At 50.6% G+C, this 22,039-nt stretch overlaps 1 protein-coding gene across 1 annotated transcript in view; it reads left to right on the top strand.

Moving 5' to 3' along the window:
• The window catches only part of ADAMTS10 (ADAM metallopeptidase with thrombospondin type 1 motif 10), a 91,274-nt gene that overhangs the window by 38,951 nt on the left and 30,284 nt on the right, over nt 1-22,039 (top strand). Inside the window, exons 8-14 of the mRNA XM_030540804.1 lie at nt 1,548-1,591; nt 3,117-3,222; nt 7,387-7,533; nt 11,484-11,625; nt 17,134-17,241; nt 19,793-19,938; nt 20,105-20,168. Of these exons, the coding sequence (XP_030396664.1) occupies nt 1,548-1,591; nt 3,117-3,222; nt 7,387-7,533; nt 11,484-11,625; nt 17,134-17,241; nt 19,793-19,938; nt 20,105-20,168 (757 nt within the window). The remainder of the gene's footprint in view (nt 1-1,547; nt 1,592-3,116; nt 3,223-7,386; nt 7,534-11,483; nt 11,626-17,133; nt 17,242-19,792; nt 19,939-20,104; nt 20,169-22,039) is intronic.

The following is a 22,039-nucleotide window of genomic DNA, read 5'->3' as shown; positions in this document are numbered from 1 at the left end:
ATTCAAGAAAGGCCTGTGTCACTGCATTGTTAGTTCCCAAAGCCCGTGAGTATCTCTATCTGGGGCTTAGCTCTGGTCTTTCTTCGTACCTACCCACCTGGCCCTGTGCCCCAGGTGAAGGAATCCTGACAGACTATATGCGTCACACTCCTCACCTTGAAGCTCCATGGACTTGGGCTGGGGCTGACTAACGGGGAAAGTGGATTGCAGAGCCAAGCTCCGTTCCAATTCCTCTGACGCCTCCCCCTCCAGCCATGCTGAAATCAGGCTGGCCAGGTCAGGTGCCGTAAAATTGTCCAAAGCGGCCATGAGTTTGCTTGGGTCCCCCCGTCTGAGCCTGGGTAAAAGACTCCTCCGGAAACCGAGATGCACAAAATGAGCAGCTGTTTTGGGAAACGTAGGCCTTGCCATAACCTCCCTGTGCATCATTGTCCCCATCTGTGAAAGGTGGCTCACAGGGCGCCTGAAGGGGGATACGTTCATTGGGGCATGTGAGGCTGTTGGACACTCAATGGACGGGGGCTATGGGAAAGGCTACTGGGGAGCAGGCAGTGCTTAATTTGTAGTTAAAAAGGTGCCAGGACTCAAGCAATTTTTTTTCATTCACAAGCCTAGAGGTGCCAGGGCTCCAAACCGCCGGGCCCAGAGGTGCCAGGGCTCCGAACTGCCGGGCCCAGAGGTGCCAGGGCTCCGAACCGCCGGGCCCAGAGGAGCCGGGGCTCCGAACCACCGAGCCCAGAGGTGCCAGGGCTCCGAACCACTGGGCGCAGAGGAGCTGGGGCTCCGAACCACCGGGGATCTGAACTGCCCTGGCACAAATTAAGCACTGGGAGCAAGGCCCCATGGGTAGTAGGTGGTTCAGCCAGAGTGAGGTGAGTAGAGCAGGTGCTGTGATTGGCCATCCGAATCGCTGCTCGCTTCCTTCTTTCAATCTTGGCATCATTTTCTTTTTGATCAAACGAAATAAGGAGGGTATTTTCCAGCAGAAGGGGCACTGCTGCTGCTCGGTTCCTAAGATCTCCTGGCATCTCAGGGGATGTCTGCACTGCCATAAACAACACCACGGCGCCAAGTCTCAGAGCCTGGGTCAATTGGTGGGTTTGCAGGGCTTAGGCCAGGGGCAGTGTGGACTCTTAAGCTCAGGCTAGAGTCTGGGATCCCATGAGAGAAGTGGGTCTCAGAGCCCAGACTCCAGCCTGCGTGTCTACACTGCAGTTTTATAGCTGTGTCATCTGAGCCCCATGAGCTGGAGTCAGCTGACCCAGGCCAGCCGCAGCCATGCAGTACAGTGTAGACAAACCTTCAGAGGCCCAGGCTGTGATAATACAGGTGCTCAGAGCAGCCGGATGACAAATATCCAAAGTATCTGTGCTCACTTCTCCTAGGAGAAAAGCCCGTGGGGCTAAGATGCTTTGGCAATTAGCCAGAAAACCATGCCTTTTCTTTTCCATTGGGGGGAAACTGTGGAGATCTAATGAAAGTTGCCATCTTTTCAGCTTGCACAATTTTTTTATTTAATTTCATCTCTTTCCTTTCTTATCTTTCAGATACGATATATGCATCTACAAGAACAAGCCATGTGGCACGTTAGGTAGGTAAGAGGCCAGCTCAGAGACTCTATTGTAACTAATTCTTCACTCTTATCTAGCGCTTTGCATCAGTAAAGGACAAAATGTTTGCCAAAGGAGATCAGTAGCCCCATTTTACAGATAGGGAAACTGAGGCAAAGAGCGGCAAAGTGCCTTGCCCAAGCTCACCCAGCAGGCCGGTGATAGAGCTGGGAACAGAACCTAGGCATCCTGAGTCCCTGTGTAATGCTTGATCGTCTAGGCCGCACTGCCTCCTTACTTCAATCAGTGTTTAAAAAAAAAATCTACTCAGTGCCAAAGGTCTGGTGACTGGCTTTGGCCCATTTCACTGTTCTATCCTTTGTTCAGTTCCAGCCCAGTGACTCAGAACCGTTCTCATTCTGAAGGCTGGTCAGCAGCCCAGTCTCTCTGGCTGCAGAGGAGAGAGCTAGGACTCTGTTGTGATGTACATGAAGGGAATTCTTTATTGCCGCTGCTGAACACAGACCACGCTGTTCTCTCTGGCTCTGCCCTCTTGTACTGCCCATACACAGGGTCTCCGTAAGTTTGGTCTAAACTGAGCGGTCACAGAAGGGAGGGCTGAGTATACTTCCCCAAAGTAAAATAGATAGGATAGATCTCAAAGAAACTTCTTAGAGGCTTGGTGATCCAGCTGGGAGGCCAAGAACCTAATGGGCCGTGGAGGACAAACTCCTCACTCCTCATGGGATTGTGTCCTGTTCTGGTGGATTGGTGGGAAGCTTGCACCTGCTCTGTAGTAAATAGAGGGTTCCCTTGTCTCAGTATGGCACCTGTCGGTAGGAATCTATGCTCTTAACAAATAACCAAAGCCTCCCCCTAGCCCTGTTGCCTTGCTTCTGACTCCATGATGGAAGGGAGCCCGGCATTGAGCCTGGGGCATTCTGTGTGCAGAAGGGCTGAGGAACCCAGAGATATTCCCGGGGTGCTGAGCAGCACAGATGGATGAAGGTTTGATTCTAGTGATGATGGGTGCCAACCAAACCCCCGGAGCAGAAAGCCCAGGATCTGGGCTTTGTCTCTTTCCAATGGGCAGCAGCAGGACCATGGCTTCAGCCCTTTATAGACGGATAGTCAGTTTGCTGAAAACAGGCTTTGGATGGGCCTTTCTGTCCCCACTGGGCTCATCTGACGTGACCAGCTCCACTTCCTCACTGTGTAGACAATGTGGGGAGCAGATCTGAAGCCTGGTGGAGTTTTATTGGCGCTTGACGTTTCCAAGCCCTCCTGCTGTTGCCAGCCATCTCGCGGCAAAGCGAGTTCGTGGACAGCACTAGGAGTCGCTGGAGACCCGGGCGCTAGAGCCCAGCAAACCACTTACCCCTCCTGCTCTAGGGCCTGATGCACAGTCCACTGAAATCAGTGAGAAGAGTCAGGCCCTCCAGGCCAGGTTAACGTGCCGAATTAACATTAAGCCCAAAGCCCGCTGTTTAACCCTGAAACACGGCTTGTGGCCTCACCACCAGTGCTCCTCACTGGTCCCATACCAACCGCAGCTGCCTTTCCTAGGGCTAGCCCCGGTGGGAGGAATGTGTGAGCGAGAGAGAAGCTGCAGCATCAACGAGGACATCGGGCTGGCCACTGCCTTCACCATTGCCCATGAGATCGGCCACACGTGAGTGTTACACCCGGAAGCGTTCCCCCAGGGAGTCGCTTAACAGGAAAGACCTCCCCTTTTTGCCTGCTCTCACCAGTAGCCAACTGGAGAATCGTCTTCAGCGTAAAGACCTTGGAATAGCCATGCGAGGTGGGACCAACAGTCCATCCAGTTCAATATCCCACACCCATAACAGATCAGACAGGCTAATGTCCCCACTCCGGGCCAAAGCAGATCACAACAGTAGTACATGTAGACAGATCTCACTTCTTGCTCATACTGGGCCAAGCCATTGTCCTGTCTCCAGCAGTGGCCAATGCTCTGTGCATCATAGGAAGGCTTGTGATGCCTAATGCACCTGGACCAATGTACGACGCTATACCATGAGGAAGGGGAATTTCTTCCTGACGTTAGTGATGCGCTGGTGTCCTGAGCCTAAGCATTAACAGCCCCTTGACACTTTATCTTCTCTTGTGTAAACTTTTGGAGTAGGGACTCTTGTTTATTTTATGTTTGCACTGCACCTTGCACGGTGGGACCCATTTATCTCACATGCACTTGCTTCTCAGTAGAAATATTTAATCATAATTAATACATTTATTCAAATAAACATCTCGGTTTTAATCCTGTTTAGCTATATGCCTCAGCAATGACAAATATCAAGAATGACAAGAATAGCATCCTGTAGTTATGTAGGCTAAACTAAGAGCAGTCAAATCTCATGCTCCATGTCTTCAGCTGCCACCTCCATGGGTTAGGAAGGAATTTGTGCCCCACATGCTTTCATGCACAGTTGTTGAGGTACATTGTGGGTGGCCAGGATTATTACACTATCCTCTGAAGCTAGAAGCAGGACACTGAACTAGGCAGCCCAATGGTCTGGTCAAAGAGAGGAAATGCCATATTCCTATAATACTGTGTTACTAGCCCCGTGCAGAGTGTGCAGGAGGTCAGACTAGATGATCAGATTGGTCCCTTCTGACCTATGAGTCTATGAGTCTATGAGTCTCATTAATTTGCGGGAGGGGAGAATATTAGTCATTAAGGGCCCAATCCTGTGAAATGCTGTGGAAACAACTCCTGTTGCCATCAAGAGGAGATGACCTTGCTGGATCAGGCTTTTAGCACTCATTACTCAGAGACTTACTTTACCTTAGACCTTGGTCCAGCCTGTGCTTTGCTGCACATTGGGCAACCCACATTTGCCATCCTTGCCTGTCAATTGCCCTTCTCTCCAAATCTTCCCATTTCATGCTGAGGAGCTTGATGTCGTTCAGAACTGTTTATTTCCATGTTATTCGCGGTCTTCCCCTCTTTTTTCTTGCATTTTCTGGCTTCCATTCAAGGGCGGTATTTGGTAAGCATTCCTTTTCCATGTCCCAGCCACTGAGGTCTTCTTTTGTAGAATATTTGTGAGAGGGTGCCTTGTCCAGTAATTTTTCTAACTTCTTCATTCGTCTTCCTATCTCTATACATTACTCCCAATATTCTTCTTGGACATTTGTGATGAAATGCATCCAGCTTTTGAGTATCTTTCTTGGTAAGTTGCCCTGTCTCACTGCTATATGTTGTAATGGTGATAACAATTGCTTTGTACGCAGTTTTGTCTCAAGGGAGATGTTTTTGAGTATTCCAAATGCAGAGTTTGCCTTCCTGATTCTTCTTCTTGGCCCTGGTCTACACCTGGGGGGGGATTCGATCTAAATTATGCAACTTCAGCTACGTGAATAACGTAGCTAAAGTCGACATACTTAGATCGACTTACCGTGGTGTCTTCACCACGGTGAGTCGACTACTGCCACTCCCCCATTGACTCTGCCTGCGCCTCTTGGCAGGGGCAGCTCTAGGCATTTTGCCGCCCCAAGCATGGCAGGCAGGCTGCCTTCGGCAGTTGCCTGCAGAGTGTCCACTGGTCCCACGGCTTCGGCGGACCTCCCACAGGTGTGCCTGCAGGAGGTCCACTGAAACCGCGGGACCAGCGGACCCTCCCTAGGCATGCCGCCAAAGGCAGCCTGCCTGCCGCCCTCACAGTGACCAACAGAGCTCCCCCAGTGGCTTGCCGCCCCAAGCACACGCTTGGCGTGCTGGTGCCTGGAGCCGCCCCGCCTCTCGCAGCACTGGAGTACAGGAGTCAATGGAAGAGCACTCAGGGGTCAATTTATCGAGTCTAGACTAGACGCGATAAATAGACCCTCACTAGATTGATCGCTGCCCGCCGATCTGGTGGGTAGCGTAGACATACATTTATTATTTCCTCAGAACTAGTACCCTCTTGGCTGGTGGTGCTTCCAAGATACATAAAATTGTCCACCTTCTCCAGTTTCTCTTCTTCAATTTTGACTTCTGTCCCTATAGTCCCTGTTAACATGACTTTGCCTTTCTTTGCATTGTATCTCAAACCTATCTTCTCCAGGGCTTCTTTTACTTGATTTGTACATTTTTGTAGTCCGTTGGCATCTTTACTGACGAGAGCGATGTCGTCAGCACAGTCTAGATCAAATATCCTTGAATTGTTCCATTTTAGGCATATGTATCACTGTCACATTGTTTTAATCCATAGTCGATTGCTAACATTAACAAAAAAGGAGACAGGACGCACCCCTGCCTTACACCTGTCTTGATGCTGAATGGCTTAATCATAGAATATCAGGGCTGGAAAGGACCTCAGGTGGTCCTCCAGTGCCCTCCCTCACTCAAAGCAGGACCAATCCCCAGTTAAATCATCCCAGCCAGGGCTTTGTCAAGCCTGACCTTAAAAACCTCTAAGGAAGGAGATTCCACCACCTTCCTAGAGAACCCATTCCGGTGCTTCACCACCCTCCAAGTGAAAAAGTTTTTCCTAATATCCAACCTAAACCTCCCTCTCTGCAACTTGAGACCATTGCTTCTTGTTCTGCCAATTCCTTTTCCATATTAAGGCAGCACTTTGAGTTGGCGTAGAATGCCTTCATCATGTTAATTAATTTTGTTGGAATTCCATATTGTTCCACAATTTTCCACATTGTTTCTCTGTTTACACTATCGAATGCCTTTTGAAAGTTCACAGAATCGATGGCATGACTGCCTTGAAATTCAATTGTGTTCTCAATAATCCATCTCAGGGTGAAAATAGCACCTGTGCATGATCTCCCTTTTCTAAATCCAGATTGTTGTTCACGCAGGATGGTATCCATCTTTCCTTTCATTCTGTCCAGGAGAACTACTGCTAATACTTTTCCTGTGACAGATAGAAGTGTTGCTCCCCTCACCTTTCTTTGGTAACTTAATTATGATAGCAAGGGTCCATTCTTCTGGCACTTTCTCCTCCATCCATATTTTGCTGCAGAGCGAACAGATGACTTGTTCTGTGTCTTCGCCTCCATATTTAAGCATCTCAGGATGAACGCCATCCAAACCAGGTGCCTTGTTGTTTATTAGCTCCAGCAATGCTTTTTTTACTTCTTCGATTTTTTACCTCTGATACATCTATATCTAGGTCTAATGGTTTATCATTGTTAGATTCCAGTCTTGTAACTGGTTCTGGTTGGTTTAGCACTTCTTTGAAGTGTTCCACCCATCTATTTTCGTGTTCCTCCTTGACAAAGCAGTAAAGAAACAGTGCCAAAAAAGATAAGCCAAACTGGTTAGAAAGTAAGGCTAGTGAAGCAGGGGAAAGAAACAATATAAGAACAGTCTACACGGTCCTGAAACAGTTAACAGGATATGGAACTCAGAGACTAGAGCTGAGTAAACTCCTCCCCGGTCCATCTCCCTCCTCCCAGATCCTCTACCTCCCAGTGAATGCCAGAACACAGCTCCCTACAACCTCCCAAATCTTCTCTGCCACCAGCGCCGTCTTCCCCACTCAGCCGTGTGGTCAGATCCTCGCTGTTCTTCCATGCTTTCCCACTCTTATTCCCCCGCCTGAGGGAGGGATGAGAAACTGGAAGTGATGGGAGGCCCGGAGAAGAGGGCGTACCCAGGAGGAGCAGGAAAAGCTGACGGGTTGCACTCTAAAGTCCCCACCTCCCAGGGCATCTTCCATTGGCCCAGCATCCCTTACTGGCTTCCCCTAGCCGAGGAGCCTGGCCACCTCGGCATCGTCCAGCTTCCTGTGGGTCTGTGCCCAGACACGCTGGAGGGACATCAGCTGCTCGTAACCGCAGCTCGCGTCTTTGTCGTTGTTGTTGTGACCTTTTCCAGATTCGGCATGAACCATGATGGAGTCGGCAACAGCTGCGGCTCCCGCGGGCAGGAAACGGCCAAGCTCATGGCTGCTCACATCACCATGAAGACCAACCCCTTCGTATGGTCGACCTGCAGCCGGGATTATATCACCAGCTTCCTGGAGTAAGAAACCTTGGCCATCCCCACCCACCCTTTTCCCCCAGGCGCAGAGACTTCTCCAGCCTCTGTCAGCAATTTCCTTGGCTTCCCCTGCCCATTCTCATAAATTACCCCACATGCTCCTGCCCCATTTGCATTCTATTCTCTGGCTCCCAATATTCAGCCCTTTCCCAGCCAACAAGGCATTTCTCCTTCTCTCTGTATATTTGTCTGTGGTTCGCATTATCCTCTGCTAATGCCACTAACCCTCCCAACTTACCTGGCCCTGCAGCATCCAGACCTTTCCATAGAGCCCCACAACTAGCAGGAATTTCCCAAACGAACCACCAGCTTTTTGAGACCTTCCAAAGGATTTTGGTTGAGCTGGGAAGTGTGGAGAGGCGTTGCATGTTGAGAAAGGGTGCCGAGGAGATGCAGCTCCTCTCTTTATCCACACAGCATGGGCAGCAGCGCAACCAGCTTCCCCCATACGCTGCGGGTGGGGATTTTCAGAAGTAGCTAAGGCAGGAGTGGACAAACTTTTTGGCCTGAGGGCCACAGCTGGGTGGGGAAATTGTATGCAGGGCCAGGAATGTAAGGATGGGGCAGGGGGGGTAGGGTGCGTGACGGAGTGCGGGTGCATGAAGGGGCTCAGGGCAAGGGGTTGGGGTGCAGGAGGGGGCTCAGGGCAGGGGGTTGGGATGCAGGAGGGAGTGTGAGGTGCATGAAGGGGCTCAGGGCAAGGGGATTGGGGTCTCAGGGCAAGGGGATTGGGGGCTCAGGGCAAGGGGTTGGGGTGTGGGGTGCAGGAAGGGGTCAGGGGGATGCATTCCTGTCCAGCACCACTTACCTCAAGTGGCTCCGGGGTGGCAGTGGCATGCAGTGGGGTTAAGGCAGGCTCCCTGCCTGCCCTGGCCCCATGCTGCTCCCGGAAGTGGTCAGCATGTCCAGCAGTGGCTCCTAGGGGTGGTGTGGGGCAGGCAGCTCCGCCGTGCACTGCCCTCGCCTGTGGGTACAACTCCTGAAGCTCCCATTGGCTGCGGTTCCCCCTTCCCAACCAATGGGAGCTGCGGGGGACAGTGCCTGCAGGTAAGGACCATGCACGGATCCCTCTGCTCCCTCCTCCCCTAGGGGCTACAGGGACGTGGTGCCAGCTGCTTCCAGGAGCGGCGCAGGGCCAGGGCAGGCAGGGAGCCTGCCTTAGCCCCTCTGCGCCACGGGGCTGGCAATCCCGCAGGCTGGATTGAAAGCCCTGATGGACTGGATCCGGCCCGCGGGCTGTAGTTTGCCCTCCCCTGAGCTAAGCAACTTAGGAGCCAAGGGAGAGATTTTCAAAAGCACCTTTTGGGATTTAGGTGCACAAGTCTTAGTTACTGTCACCAAGATTTGTGCACCAAAGTTCCTTCAGTGACTTTGAACTTTTCTCCCCTGAGTCCCATTGAATATCGATGGGACATGTGCTCCTAAGCCTCTGATGTGCTTTTGAAAATCGTACCCCGTCCTAGCAATGCACTGCAGTTCTGCTCAAGCAGGACTCCCAGGGACATGAAGGCTCTGTTTCTGTGGCCATGCAGTCCTCAGCTTTCCTATCAAGCAGGGGCAGCTCCAGGCACCAGCACTCCAAGCGCGTGCCTGGGGTGGCGAGCCACTGAGGGCGCTCTGCTGGTCTCCGCTAGGGCGGGAGGCAGGGTGCCTTCAGCAGCGTGCCTGTGGAGGGTCCGCTGATCCCGCGGCTTCAGCAGACCTCCCTCAGGCACGCCTACAGGAGGTCCTCCAAAGCCATGGGACCAGCGGACCCTCCATGCTTGGGGCGGCAAAATGTCTAGAGCCGCCCCTGCTATCAAGGAGGCGCTGGTTAGCACCAGTTGTCATGGGGGGTTGTTGGTGTGATGTGGATCCCGGTCTCTGCTAGAAAGATGATGCCGACTTTAAACTGAAGCTGGATAGGCGCAAACAGTGTACTGGGGTCATCAGCCACTGGTCCAGTCTTAGAATGGTCCAAGCATCAGAGCCCTCTAGAGTAACGTGTAAAACAAAGACTCCTCCAGTTGCAATTTTTAAAGACTGTAACAAACACAGACCTTTCCGATGGGACCCCAAGGGCGTGAGTTTTCCTCCCCTTGGCTGGGACATGAGGCTTTACCATGAAATTCCAGTCCTGGCAGCTTGTCTTTGGCTGCAGCGAACTCCTTCCCTCTTAGACCCTTGATCTCTGCACACACAACATTGCAAAGAGCATTCCTTCCATAGTGCTGGAGAAATGTGGCCTCACCAAAGAGGTTTCTGTTGTTGGCACAGAGCCCTGGAGGGTCTCAACTGGTTGGCGGGGGATGGAGAGTTGACTTTAGCCCCCTTGGCCATCCCTTCCATCCACCCCTAGTCAGATGCAAGGACCTGCACAGTCCTCTTGTGCCACAGAGGCCATGGGAGTGATGACTGGAGACTTGATTTCAGAAAAGAACATGGCAGCAAGGAGGGACCGTGGTGCGGGAGGGAAAGGCAAAGTTCTTGTAAAACTTGGGCGTCCCCACAATGGCCTGGCACACACAGGGCAAGCTGGGAAAAGCAGGAGTGTTCCAGCCATTGTTAATTGTAGCATTTTTGTGCCATGCGGCTCCTTCTGTGTGAGGAGCTCCAGCTAACTCCAGGCACGTGATGCTGGGCACTAGAAGCGCAGAAGCTCTGCACTCAGACCTGCTCCTTCCAACCATGCATTCTCCATCGGCTCTGATACCCAATAGGCCAGCTGTCCGAGTGGGTAGCTTAGAGGGTGGGCAACAAGACACACAGCCTATAGGCTGATGCTTCAAACCCAACGGTCCACAGAACCACACTTATATACCGAAAATTAAGGACATGCATAAGTGCTTTGTTGAATCAGAGTCTAAGTCCTTTCCCCTTACAGAGGGCGGATCTCAGAGCACTTTATCAACATTAAGTAAATCCCAAAATTGCCCCTGTAAGGTAGGTCAGTATAATTATCTCCAGCCTACAGGTAGAGGGCTGACTTTTCAAAGGGGCCTATGGGAGTTAGGCACCCACTGAAAGTCACAGGGAGTTGGGTGCCTCACTCTCCTGGATACCTTTGAAAATCCCTCCAGAGAGATTAAAGCCGACACTTGCAAACTCAAGTGCCTAAACTTAGTCCATATTTCGGTGCCTAACTGAAAGCAGCCTGCCAGAGGAGCTGAGCACGCTCAAACCCGGCCACAGCCCATAGACACTGAGTGTGTTCAGCATCTTCGGACACTCAGGGGCCCAAACATCGATTCAGCTGCCTAAGTTTAGGCCAACATGTTTGAAAACCTTGCCCTAAGTGACTTCTCCAAGGTCAGCCAGCAAGTCGCTGGGGACAGAATCCAGTTCTCCTGAGCCCTGGCCTTGTGTTTTGCTCACAGGACTAACCTTCCCACTCCCTTCCCTTCTCTTACCCTCTTCCTGCTGCCTGGGGGCCAGGAGTTCGTCAGTCCAGACTTCACAATGGATAGACCTGAAACCCCAGCACCCTACAGCTCTAGAGTTCAAGAAAAACTTGAAACTCAGATCCAGACTTTGCAGGTTGACCCCTACTCCAATCTGCGTAGCAGGAGAACCAGTCTGATGCTCTAGATCCCTGTGTCTCTGGTATCTCCACTGCCGCCATCACTGTAGTATTTGGGTCCTTGCCGAAAACTCAGATGGAGCAGTTTATGAGGTTCAGAAGAGTTTGGTTCATTTGCCCTCCTGTTTCATGTCATTTTCCCAACAGCCTCTGCACTTCCTGACTCTGTCTGGAGGTGGAGGTGCTGAGAGACCTCGACAAAGCCTGTCCCACTGAGGCTTCCATCCCAGTTGTGCAGATTCTAGCTATCTGGAGAGGTAACCCAGGCTCACCTCCAAGCCGGTAGCCGTTTGCCCATCGTTCTCAGCTGGCTGGTTATAACCCCATTTGTCTGCACAGATTTCCCATCTGTGATTCTCTGTTTCTTTTCCAGCTCAGGCATGGGACTGTGCTTGAACAACGCTCCTCCCAAACAAGACTTCGTCTACCCAACGGTGGCTCCCGGGCAGGCCTACGACGCGGACGAGCAGTGCCGTTTCCAGTACGGAGTTAAATCTCGCCAGTGTAAATACGGGGTAGAGAGCCTTCCTGCTTTACTATCGGTTCTGAGGGGGCGGAGGGCTGGGCCGTGAAGGGCTTGGGCCATCAGGGCCGTTCTTCCACCTCCCATGAGTCTTTGCTGGCTTGCGCGAAACAAAAGCGCTTTCCCTGTTAGCTTTGCTGTGAAAGGGCAGAATGGGCCATGTCAGATCTGCGAAGGGCAAGCTCAGCTGAGCTCAGTTTCCATCCGCTCAGCTCTGGCAGAAGCAAACCACTCGTCTGAGTCATCCGCTGCCTAGGGAACACCACAGTTGGTGGGTGATGGCCGAGGTTTGTTCACACTGGTAATTTTCGTCATTGTTATTGGGAGCCAGCTGGAGAAATCCCTCGCACACAGGCGCAATTAGGAGGAGAAACCCCTCCCGTGGCAATTCTTTCCTGAGGAAACGGACAGATACACTTCACAGAGGGTCAGTCTCTCTCAGATGAGACAGTCCCACCAGTGAAAGAACTTTGGGACATTAAAGCAGCCATTGCCTTTCCCCAGAATGCCCCTCCGCCTCCTTCACACTCAGCCAGTCAGCTCAGGGGGAAGCTTCTGAAGCCAGGGAATGTCTGCTGTGGAAGGCCAGACTCCTCTGGTGGTGAATTGTATCAGCCACTAGGCCTGTCCCTGAAAGAAAAACAGCTGGGAAGAAAAGAGAGTAAGACCAGATTTTGATTTCAGTTACATCAGTGTAAATCCAGAGGAAATCCACAGAAGTCAATGGAGTGACTCTGGATTTACACTTGTGTAACTGAGATCAGAGTTTGACCTATCACTTGCTCTAGAAATGCACAGAGAGCCCCTTGGATGCATTTCACTTACTGCAATTATGACCCAGAGAGCGATTCTCTACCGATGGCATCTCTGCATCCATCTGCAGCTCCCACGGCAGTTCACTCTGCTTACAAGGCAAAGTGAGTTTCTTTTTCATTGGCAGCCACCACCAGCTCATTGTGGGGATCCGATGGCCACGCTGGTTTCTCTCTGCTTCTAGCATCATCAGCAACCGAAACGATTCTGAAATCAGAACTTAACTGGTCATTTGACCTGGTGCTCAAGACAGAGGAGAATCCTGCTCACCCTCCTGCAGCCGTGTCAGCTCTGTGGGACTAGCAGGATTAAAACAGATGATTATCTATCAGCTCGGACTCATCGGGAGATCTCACTGGGGTCTGTAATCTAGCAGAGAAAGAAAGAACAAAAATCTGGTGGCAGGAAGCAAAAGCCAGATTCAAACTAGAAATAAGGCCCACCTTGCTAACAGTCAGGGTGATTATCCATTGGAAGAAACTACCAAGGGAGGTGGTCGATTCTCCACATCCTGATGTTTTCAAGGCAAGACAGGAGGCTTTTCTGTAGATTCTGCTTTAGTCAAACACAAGTGACTGGGCTCAATGAATTATTGAGGTTGGTTGAAATGTTATGATCTGTGTTGTACAGGAGAGCAAACTAGATAATCTGACAGCCCCTTCTGGCCTTAAAATGAATCCATGAACAAGGGTTGATACTAGCAGGGAGGCTTTGCTGATTGTTACTGTACTTGCAAAAGTGGAATGGAAGTTTTCCAAGTTCACACGCCCATTTCCCAGCTCCTTTTTAGCTTATGTTGATGCTTCTTGAGTGAAAAAAGAAAAACAAATACCTGCAGTATTCTAGAGTAATTGACTCAAAGACTACAGATGCCCGAGGACCTCCACAGTCTTCTTCACCTTAATGAATTCAGGTCACGTTCTGCCCGGAACAGTGACTGTAGAAATGGTAAAAAAAAACAAAAAAAAAAAAAAAACGAGGAGTCCTTGTGGCACCTTAGCTACTAACAAATTTATTTGGATGTAACAAATTGTGTCCATCAGAGCCGTGTTTATTTATCTCTCTGTGAGTCTAGATCCAATGTGCCCCATTCAGGTGTGAAAAGATTTCTGTTCTCCTTGCCAGCCCTGAAGCCTGAGATCTGAGAGCAGCTGGGTTCTTTCCTTCTGGATCCTCATCACCAGCAAGGAAACTCATGTCCTCACATGACACGTTTGCAGCCCCACTGGGAGCTCAGTTACATTATTGACAGGCATCGTGTAGAAAGCAAGGTGCTGTAGACAGATTTCAATGGTAGCCGTCTTAGTCTGTATCAGCAAAAAAAAATGTGCCTTGTGGCACCGTAGAGACTAACAAATTTATTTGGGCATAAGCTTTGGTGGGCTAGAACCCATTTCATCACCTTCTTGTCAACTGTCTGTAATGGGCCACTTCAAAAGTTATTTTTCCTCCCTTGGTATCCTGCTGTTAATTGATTTATCTCGTTTGGCTGACCTAACACTTGGGAAAGCACCCCCATCCTTTCATGTATTTATACCCGCTCCTGTATTTTTTACTTCATGCATCTAATGAAGTGGGTTCTAGCCCAGATAAATTTGTTAGTCTTTAAGGTGCCACAAGGACTCCTCTGTTTTTTTTACAGAAAGATTGTCTTCCAGTTCTGCCCTCTGTTGTCTGTCTACACTGCATTGTAAACCTGGGTCTCCCAGCTGTGCTAACCTGTCCATCCTGCATCACACAGACCACTTAACTCAGGTTTGTGGCTCAATCTGCTTCCACATTGCAAAAGACAGGGCTTGGACCCAAGTCACAGTGGAACGCAGGCTCTGATCCATTTCCCTAGCAGGGTCCTAGGAGCCAGGTCTTAAGTGCTGGGTGACCCAAATTAGACTGATTGGTGTGGGGACCAAAGGGGGCCTTGGGATCAAACTGGAGTCAACCTGGGCTTAGGGTGCAGTGTAGACATATCCAGTGATGCCAGTGGAGCCTCTGCCCTTCAATGGGCTGCCCAGATGTATCTGGTAGAAGCTCATCAAGCAATTCTGTTGATGCAGAAGAAGAAGCAGACACCCTCTCCTATCCCTGTATTGGCTCTGCAAGGCGAACAGGCAATAAGTGGAGATGATTTCTCCTTCCTCTAATCAGGGGCAGTAGTTATGTTATTGGCTGGGATTTGCCTAAGGGAGTTAGGTGCCTGTCTGCATCCCACTGACCCTCAGTGGGAATTGGGTGCCGGACTCCTTTACAGCCCTTGGAGATGCCTCGCCTCTGTAGGGTGTTGGGTCATTACTGCAGGATACCATGGTATTTCCTTATCCTTAGTCCCCTCGAATGGTAGCGCCAGTAACAGCGGGACCAGCACCACAGTGTCAGGTTCACATCCTGCCCCCTTCGGCACCCACTTGCTGAACCAGTTCATTTATCGTCATGGGGTGTCGGCTCCTGTTCCGAGTGCTGCCAAAGGATTTCCTGCTGAAGCGCTCAGAGAAGAGAGGAAGGCGTGATTAATGGCCTGTCACCCGACTGCAGACTGGTGACCTGCGTGAGCGTGGCACTGTCAGCGCTTGCCGCTTTGGGAATGAGGGGGAGGCCAGAGATTGGGAGGGTTTTGCCTCGTTCTCTATCAGCAGCACCAGTAGAGTTGCCAACTTTGGTCGGACACATTCCTGGAGGTTTCATCAACCCTGAGCACTGGGCCTGTGGTGCTGAAGAGCTATAGCTTGCTTTGGCTGAATAGAGCTAAGGCCTCCACTCGGATCGCAGCCAGGCCTGCCTGAGAGCATGATGTGCGTGCCACTGGGTCCTCAATACTGTAAGCCCCGGGTCTCCGAAGAGACCCTGACTCTGGTGCATATGGCACTGGATTCCGAATCCCACTGTCCCTGCATCTCTGGGGGAGGCCCAACCGCAACCTTCCCTAGATCCTGTATCCCATTTGATCCTCCCTCTGTATCAGCCAGCGGCCTTCACTCCTCTGCTGCCCACCTCCTTCCAGCACCTGGTCATCTTGGTGACTGCGAGACTCACCAAAGCAAATCTATGCTGCCACAGCAAGTGCTGCTTCCTCCTTCCCCTTCCTGTATGCTGGGACACTGCTAAGCAGGTCTGCTGCTCTGTTCATGCCGTGTAGTGGCTAGAGCAAAGAACTCAGCTGGTGGGTGGCAGTGTTTTAAGAGGTCTTGCAATCCACGCCGTAAAGCCTTCATTCGCCACTAGCATATCGGATAGCCCTACCCCGCTGAGGCTAGCTCCTGTTCTCACATCTCAGGCCGTGTTTCTACCATAATAAAAAAACAAACTACAGTATTGTTTTGTTTTTAATACCCACAAACCTAGATTAGCTCCCCCCTCTCCCCAGGGAGTCATTTTCTGTGTAATGCTGAAAAGTTCAAATGGGCTTGTTCTAATAACTATAGGGCCACCACAGAGATCAGGCAACCAACTCAACCACCCTCCTCAGGTGCTGCGTTGTGGTTTGCGGGTGCTGAAGTCTGGATTTAGAAGATTGGGGGCCAGAGCAGGTTCCGAGGCTTCTGCGTTTTCCAATTGAGCAGCTGTGACGGATTTGCAGAGTCTCTGTGATGGAACTGACTTTTGGGTGGGTTTTAAATGGACTGATGGGAGAAAAGGCCCAGCCGAGGGGAGCTTTGTTCACCTGGAGCCCATGAGGAGTCCTGGTGGGACTGGGCTTGAGAACCTGGAACTTGGATAGAGAGCTGCTTCGAAGGAGGAGTGGAATTTTAGGGCTGAGATACACTCAGGGGAGGACCTGATGAAAGAGAAGGAGACTCTAAGCCAGCCTCCCTCTCCTCCAGTCCTGGCGCCAGTTCAGCACCTGGCATAACTGAGAGCCTCCTAAAGGCAGATCTAAATTCTTCCAGCTGGAACAGTCCCTTAAGGACCGTTACCCCATCTGGGGACAGTGGTAGTGCTGTGACCCTCCCCCTCCAGTGCACTTCCTGTGGTGTTTGGGGAAGCCAGGAGAAAAGTGGCATAAACCGTCGAAACCAACTTGACATCTTTTGGGGATTCCCAGTTGCCCTGTAAACGCAGATCTCCATCCACCTGGCACCAAGAGGCTGACAGGAGGGGCCAGGATCTGTTCCATCGTATTCATAACTGAGACCCACAGAAGGAGACATTCCCGCGAGCATCACCCCAGAAGGGAAGGACTGGGAGGAGGGGAAGGGCTGGACACACTGGGTTAGAATCAGATGCACCGGGTAATCCTGGGAGACACTTTTTCTGCGAGGCATCGTCTGTTAAAAATGGAGTTCAGATGTGCAGGGAGCACAGTTCGTTGCCTTAGTGCCACTTTGGTGCTTCCAACGCAGGTGTCCATCTTTGAAAACTCTGCTTCCATGTCTCTGGATGGACAATGAGTGGTGTCCAAAGAACCAGAAGCATCCTCGGCCCAGACCCCAAGAGGGGCTGAACTCAGCGTGCATTGTGAGGGCTAAACGCCTCTCCAGATATGATCCCGTCTTTTTATTTTCCCCACTGAAAATGTTTTCATTACTAGAATGTCCCAGACCAGCTGGAGCTTCTCAAAGACACCAAAGTGCTGCTACTGCAATCCTAGCTGCTTGTAGCACAAGTGATTCCTAATCTTGGCTCTGTTCGTTTCTTTTTTCTTCCTCCTCCCCCCCTGCCCCCCTCCCCCATCACCAACCACATCTCTTTCCAGGAAGTCTGCAGCGAGTTATGGTGTTTGAGCAAAAGCAACCGCTGCATTACCAACAGCATACCAGCTGCTGAGGGGACCATATGCCAAACCAATACCATTGAAAAGGGGGTAAGGAAACCCAGGACACCAGCGTGAGTTGACAATGTGTAGTCGAAGCAATTTTCTGATGATTAGCATGATTACTGTGCATTGGTGAGTGATTTGAAAGTACTGTGTGCCCACCCCTGCCTCTTGCATCCTAGTGTGGAGGGAGTAGACTGGGAGATTTAAGGCTGGAATCTACCAAGAAGCATCATTGAATTTCAATTCATTTTATGCTTAAGTGAGAGACTCTATACCACCGCCATGAGGCCCCAAAATCCAGCTGCAGGTAGGCCCTGTGGTGTGATGGGTAGACTCAGGAGACGCTGGTTCTGTTCCCACTTCTGGCTTGCTGGGTGACCTCAGGCAAGTCACTTATCTATGCCTCAGTTTCCCCTTCTGTAAAGCAAGGATAATGGCTTGTGAAGCACTTTGAAATCTATGGATGAAAAGGGCTAGATAAATCTTGGTGTTATTAACCCTTCACTTTTTCTGGTCAGCTGAAGCGTGGACAGTTTTGGTTGCATTTGTTGCCATGACTATTTATTTGGAAAGTGAATTGTGATTTGGCAGTGTCCATGCCTCCTCCGTGTTTCCTCAGAATTTCCACTGCCAATATTCAAGGGAGGAGACGTTTAAGCCTATTCGCTGAGTGCTAACGTCAGTCTGTGAAATTGACGGTCGTCAGTCACGCTGGGTTGGTTAGCTGCATGCCACCCAGTCGGGGAAAAGACTCAACACCATGTGACTAGCCAACCCAGTGTGAATTTCAGAGCTTGACTACTGAAGGGCTGGTTCTCCATTGCCATGGACCTCATGCAGCCAGGGTGACGTGGGTGACTAAAGCTGGCTGTTAATGACTAACCTGCCCTTTGCACGCTGTACATGATGGAGAATCAGGCCCTGAACATTCACAATGAAATGGACGTGAGTTTTTCCAATAGAGGGGAATTTGTTGCAAAGAAATTCAAGAATTATTTCAAATCATTAATAGGTTTGAGAGTTTCAGGCAGAAAAAGAGGCAGAAATTGATCAGCGTGTTGTTCCTTGCGAACAGTCCGCTCAGCTCAGCTGTAAATCAGATTGAAATGTATTAAACAGCATCTAGAAGCTGGGCATCCATGCTGGTCAGGGCTCACCACACACCATAAGAAAATTTTCTACCGATGATTTTTTTTCTATTAATTTCTTCTTTTTTTTTACCCTTTTCTACCAGTGATCGGCAGCTTTCTAAAGAGAGGCAATGTGTCTAGGAGTTAGAGCACCCAGAACTCCTGGGTTCTATTCTCAGCTCTGACCTAGACATACTATATATCCCTGGGCAAGTCACTTCACCTCAGTATGCCTCAGCTTCTCCATCTGTATTATGGGGATGATGGTACCGATCAACCTCATAAGATGGAATGTGAGGCTTAATGTATTAATGGTTATGAAGTGTTTTGAGGGTCTTTGGTTGATATAAGCTTCAAGGGAATGTTGCTTTTTCAGAACCCCTGTTAGCTAAAGTTCCTGGTAATCCAGAGTTTGGATATCTCCCTCTCTCTGGTTTGCTTGCTGGGCCAACTCCCAACCTTGCACACCTTGCTAGATCTGTGCCTTTGCATCTCCACTGGCTTTTCCCCTTTGGGCTGGTGGGGGAATAAGGATCAAGGTGTAGGAAGCCCCAAAGGTGTTTTGTCTATCAGAGATTAGGCTGAAGGGGAAAGAGCAGCAGTTGTGTTCTAAGTGGCGCATAAAGACTTCTCCTGTCTACTCTCTTGATTTACCAGCCCTCTGGGTCATGGCAGCCCTGAGATTTCTGGGTAATCCAGATTTGTCTCTCTGTGATTATTTTCCAATGGACTGTCATAGTTGCTCTCTGGGAATCCGTTCCTGTGGGGTGTCTGGTACCAAGAGCTGCTGCTGCTCAGGATTGGCCCCAGGGTCCAGGCCGTGCTACCCATGCTGCTCCTTGGCACCTCTATGGGCAGACCACGGCAGAGCTGGGGAGGGAGACATGATTCAGAGAAAAGAAGGGCATAACTCTGGGGTGTTGGCGCTGATAGTGTCTTTGCCCCATATGGCTGGGCAGATTTCTTTCCTTCCTACACTGCTGCTGGTCAGAATATGCGAGTGCTGAGATGAACAGGCCAGCTAGCCCTGGGCATGGGGAACGGATACATAGCCACTGTCTGCCTCAGAGGCTGGATGCAGCCTGGGGCTGCCAATCCAAAGGCTCACGAACAGCAGTGGATCATGGCAGGAGGGTCAATCTGGGCCCCAATACCTGCACTTTTGCCCTCTCCCGCCCCCCCCCCCCCGCATGCTCTGGAAATAGCAGAAATAGGGCCTCTCTTCCCTTTTCAAAGAGCTGACAAAATTCCAGAGCCCACCCTGCCACCCCCTAAAATGCACCTCGGAGACCTCCCTGTCAAACCCATCCCTGCACCTCCACAGGCCGGACTAGGCCCCGTGCTTAGTGTCCCGAAATGGGTCTCGCCTTGCTCCATCCCGGCCATCCCCTGGGCTGACGCAGGACGGGGAGCTCCCTGTGAGGGGGTCATGTGCTCTTGGACGCTGACACTCTGTGTTTCCCCAGTGGTGCTACAAGAGGGAGTGCGTGCCCTTTGGGACGCGGCCAGAGGGAGTGGACGGTGCCTGGGGAGCCTGGTCCTCCTGGGGGGAGTGCAGCAGGACGTGCGGGGGAGGCGTATCGTCATCCATCCGCCACTGCGACAGCCCGCGGTAGGTGAACTGCTCGCACCGCCGAATGCAACCCTTTGCCTCGGGGAGTACCCTGGCTTGCTGCCCCGCCCAGCCACCGCTGGTGAGGAACGTAGCAGCCATGTGGCCAAGCGGCGTGATCCATCCCACTTAGCCCTCTCTCTCCCCTCTTGTTCTCTGTTGGAAGGCCGACCATTGGAGGGAAGTACTGCCTGGGCGAGCGGAAACGCTACCGGTCGTGTAACACCGATGTAAGTAGCAAAAGGCCTCTTAGGGGGATGGTGGACAGTAAGGTTGATGCAGATCTGCAACAGGAGACAGCAACAACCCAGACCAAAGCAATCGGGGGCAGGGTTCCATCACAAAGCAGGGAGATGGTCATTCCCCTCTGCATGGCTCGGGGGGTGCTGGGTGCCGGGTTGGCATCCACAGAACCAGAAATACAGTGACAAGCTGGGGCCAGTATGGAAAAGAGCCACGAAACGATCAGAGGGATTCAGTTGCGACCGAAGCTTGAAAGAGTGACGTGGCTAAGTGATGAGATGTCACGGCACCAGCTTACACATACCTGCAGGACGGGAAAGGAGCTATTTGGTGGGGTCCTTGGAGTCAAGAACAAGGAACCAGGAGGTGAAATTAACAAAGGAGCATTTGAGGAGAACTCTCTGACTCTGAGATAATGCTGATGACTTTGTTGCAATAGCAGCGGCAAACCCCGGTCAGGGGTCACGGCCCCATTGTTCTAGGGGCTGAAGACAAACATAACAAAAAGTTCCTGCCCCAAATCTTCTATTAAACAGTGAAGCCGTGTCCCAAGGCAAGGGGTGAAAGCCTCATAAGAGGCAAATGGAAAGTTAACCTAAAGCTAGACTAGAAGGCGTCTGGTAGAAGGCAATCCTGCATCTGTCCCAGGGACAGTGGCTGAATGGCCTAGAACAGTGGTTGTCAACCAGGGGGTAGGCAGAGCTCTTCCAGGCAGTACATCAACACATCTAGATACTTGCTTAGTTTACAACAGGCTACATTAAAAGCACTAGCGAAGCCAGTACAAACTAAAATTTCATACAGACAATGACTTGTTTGTACTACTCTATATACTATCCACTGAAATGTAAGTACAATATTTATATTCCAATTGATTTATTTTATAATTCTAGGGTAGAGATGAGAAAGTCGGCATTTTTTCAGCAACAGTGTGCTGTGACCCTTGTGATTGTGTGAGCAAGTAGTTTTAAAGTGAGGTGAAACTTGAGGGTACCCAAGACAAATCAGGCTCCTGTCTGGAAAGGTTGAGAGCCACTGGCTACAGCCTTTGCTCTCTCTAACATCTATGATTCTGGGATTTTGTTGCTGCCAGCTCTCAGCTCCCAGCCTGTATCTCCAACCTTTGTGACTTTTATATTCATTTGCAGGCTGCTAGTGACGTTAATGGCATTAGTCCAGTAGTTCTCTAACTTTTTATATTGGTGACCCCTTTCACAAAGCAAGCCTCTGAGTGTGACCCCCCCATAAATTAAAAACACATTTTCATATTTAACATTATTTAAATGCTACATTTATTACCCTATTTTTAATGAATGAACCTTTTCTCACCACTTTTAAATTAAGACTAAAACATATTTTATTGAATTGTTTTAAGCATTAAAGGGGTTTTTTTTAATGGTTATTGTTTAATACTGGGGGCATGAAGAAACTTTGCCGATATCACTTTTCACAGCAGACTTAGCGCTCCACTGCCACCCTTACTTCTGCACTGCTGCTGGCGACAGCGCTGCCTTCATAATACCTAATAACCTTGCAATGCCAAGGGGCTGCGGCCCCCAGTTTGAGAACACCTGCATTAGTCACTGAGAGCCTTCCCATTGCCTTCAGTTGGTGATGTGTCAGGCCCCTGACGTGATTCACAAATGAATGGGATGCTTGCAAGCATGAGTCTCATCTGCAGACACACGGGTTGGGATCCAATGGCAGTTGCCATTGGCCTTCATGCTGTGCTTAGGTTTAGAAAGAAGATGCCCCTCCCATGCTACAGTTGGTCAGGGACATCACTGGCAGGGGTTGTTGGCTTTCCCCTTGACGTGCCGATCATTGGCCGTTGTTGGAAGCAAGATGCCCATGTAAA

Source organism: Gopherus evgoodei, chromosome 22 (assembly GCF_007399415.2).
Source record: "Gopherus evgoodei ecotype Sinaloan lineage chromosome 22, rGopEvg1_v1.p, whole genome shotgun sequence".
In the NCBI taxonomy this organism is placed as follows: domain Eukaryota; kingdom Metazoa; phylum Chordata; order Testudines; family Testudinidae; genus Gopherus; species Gopherus evgoodei.
Note: the sequence above shows the minus strand (reverse complement) of the source record. Positions and strands in the feature narration are given on the sequence as shown.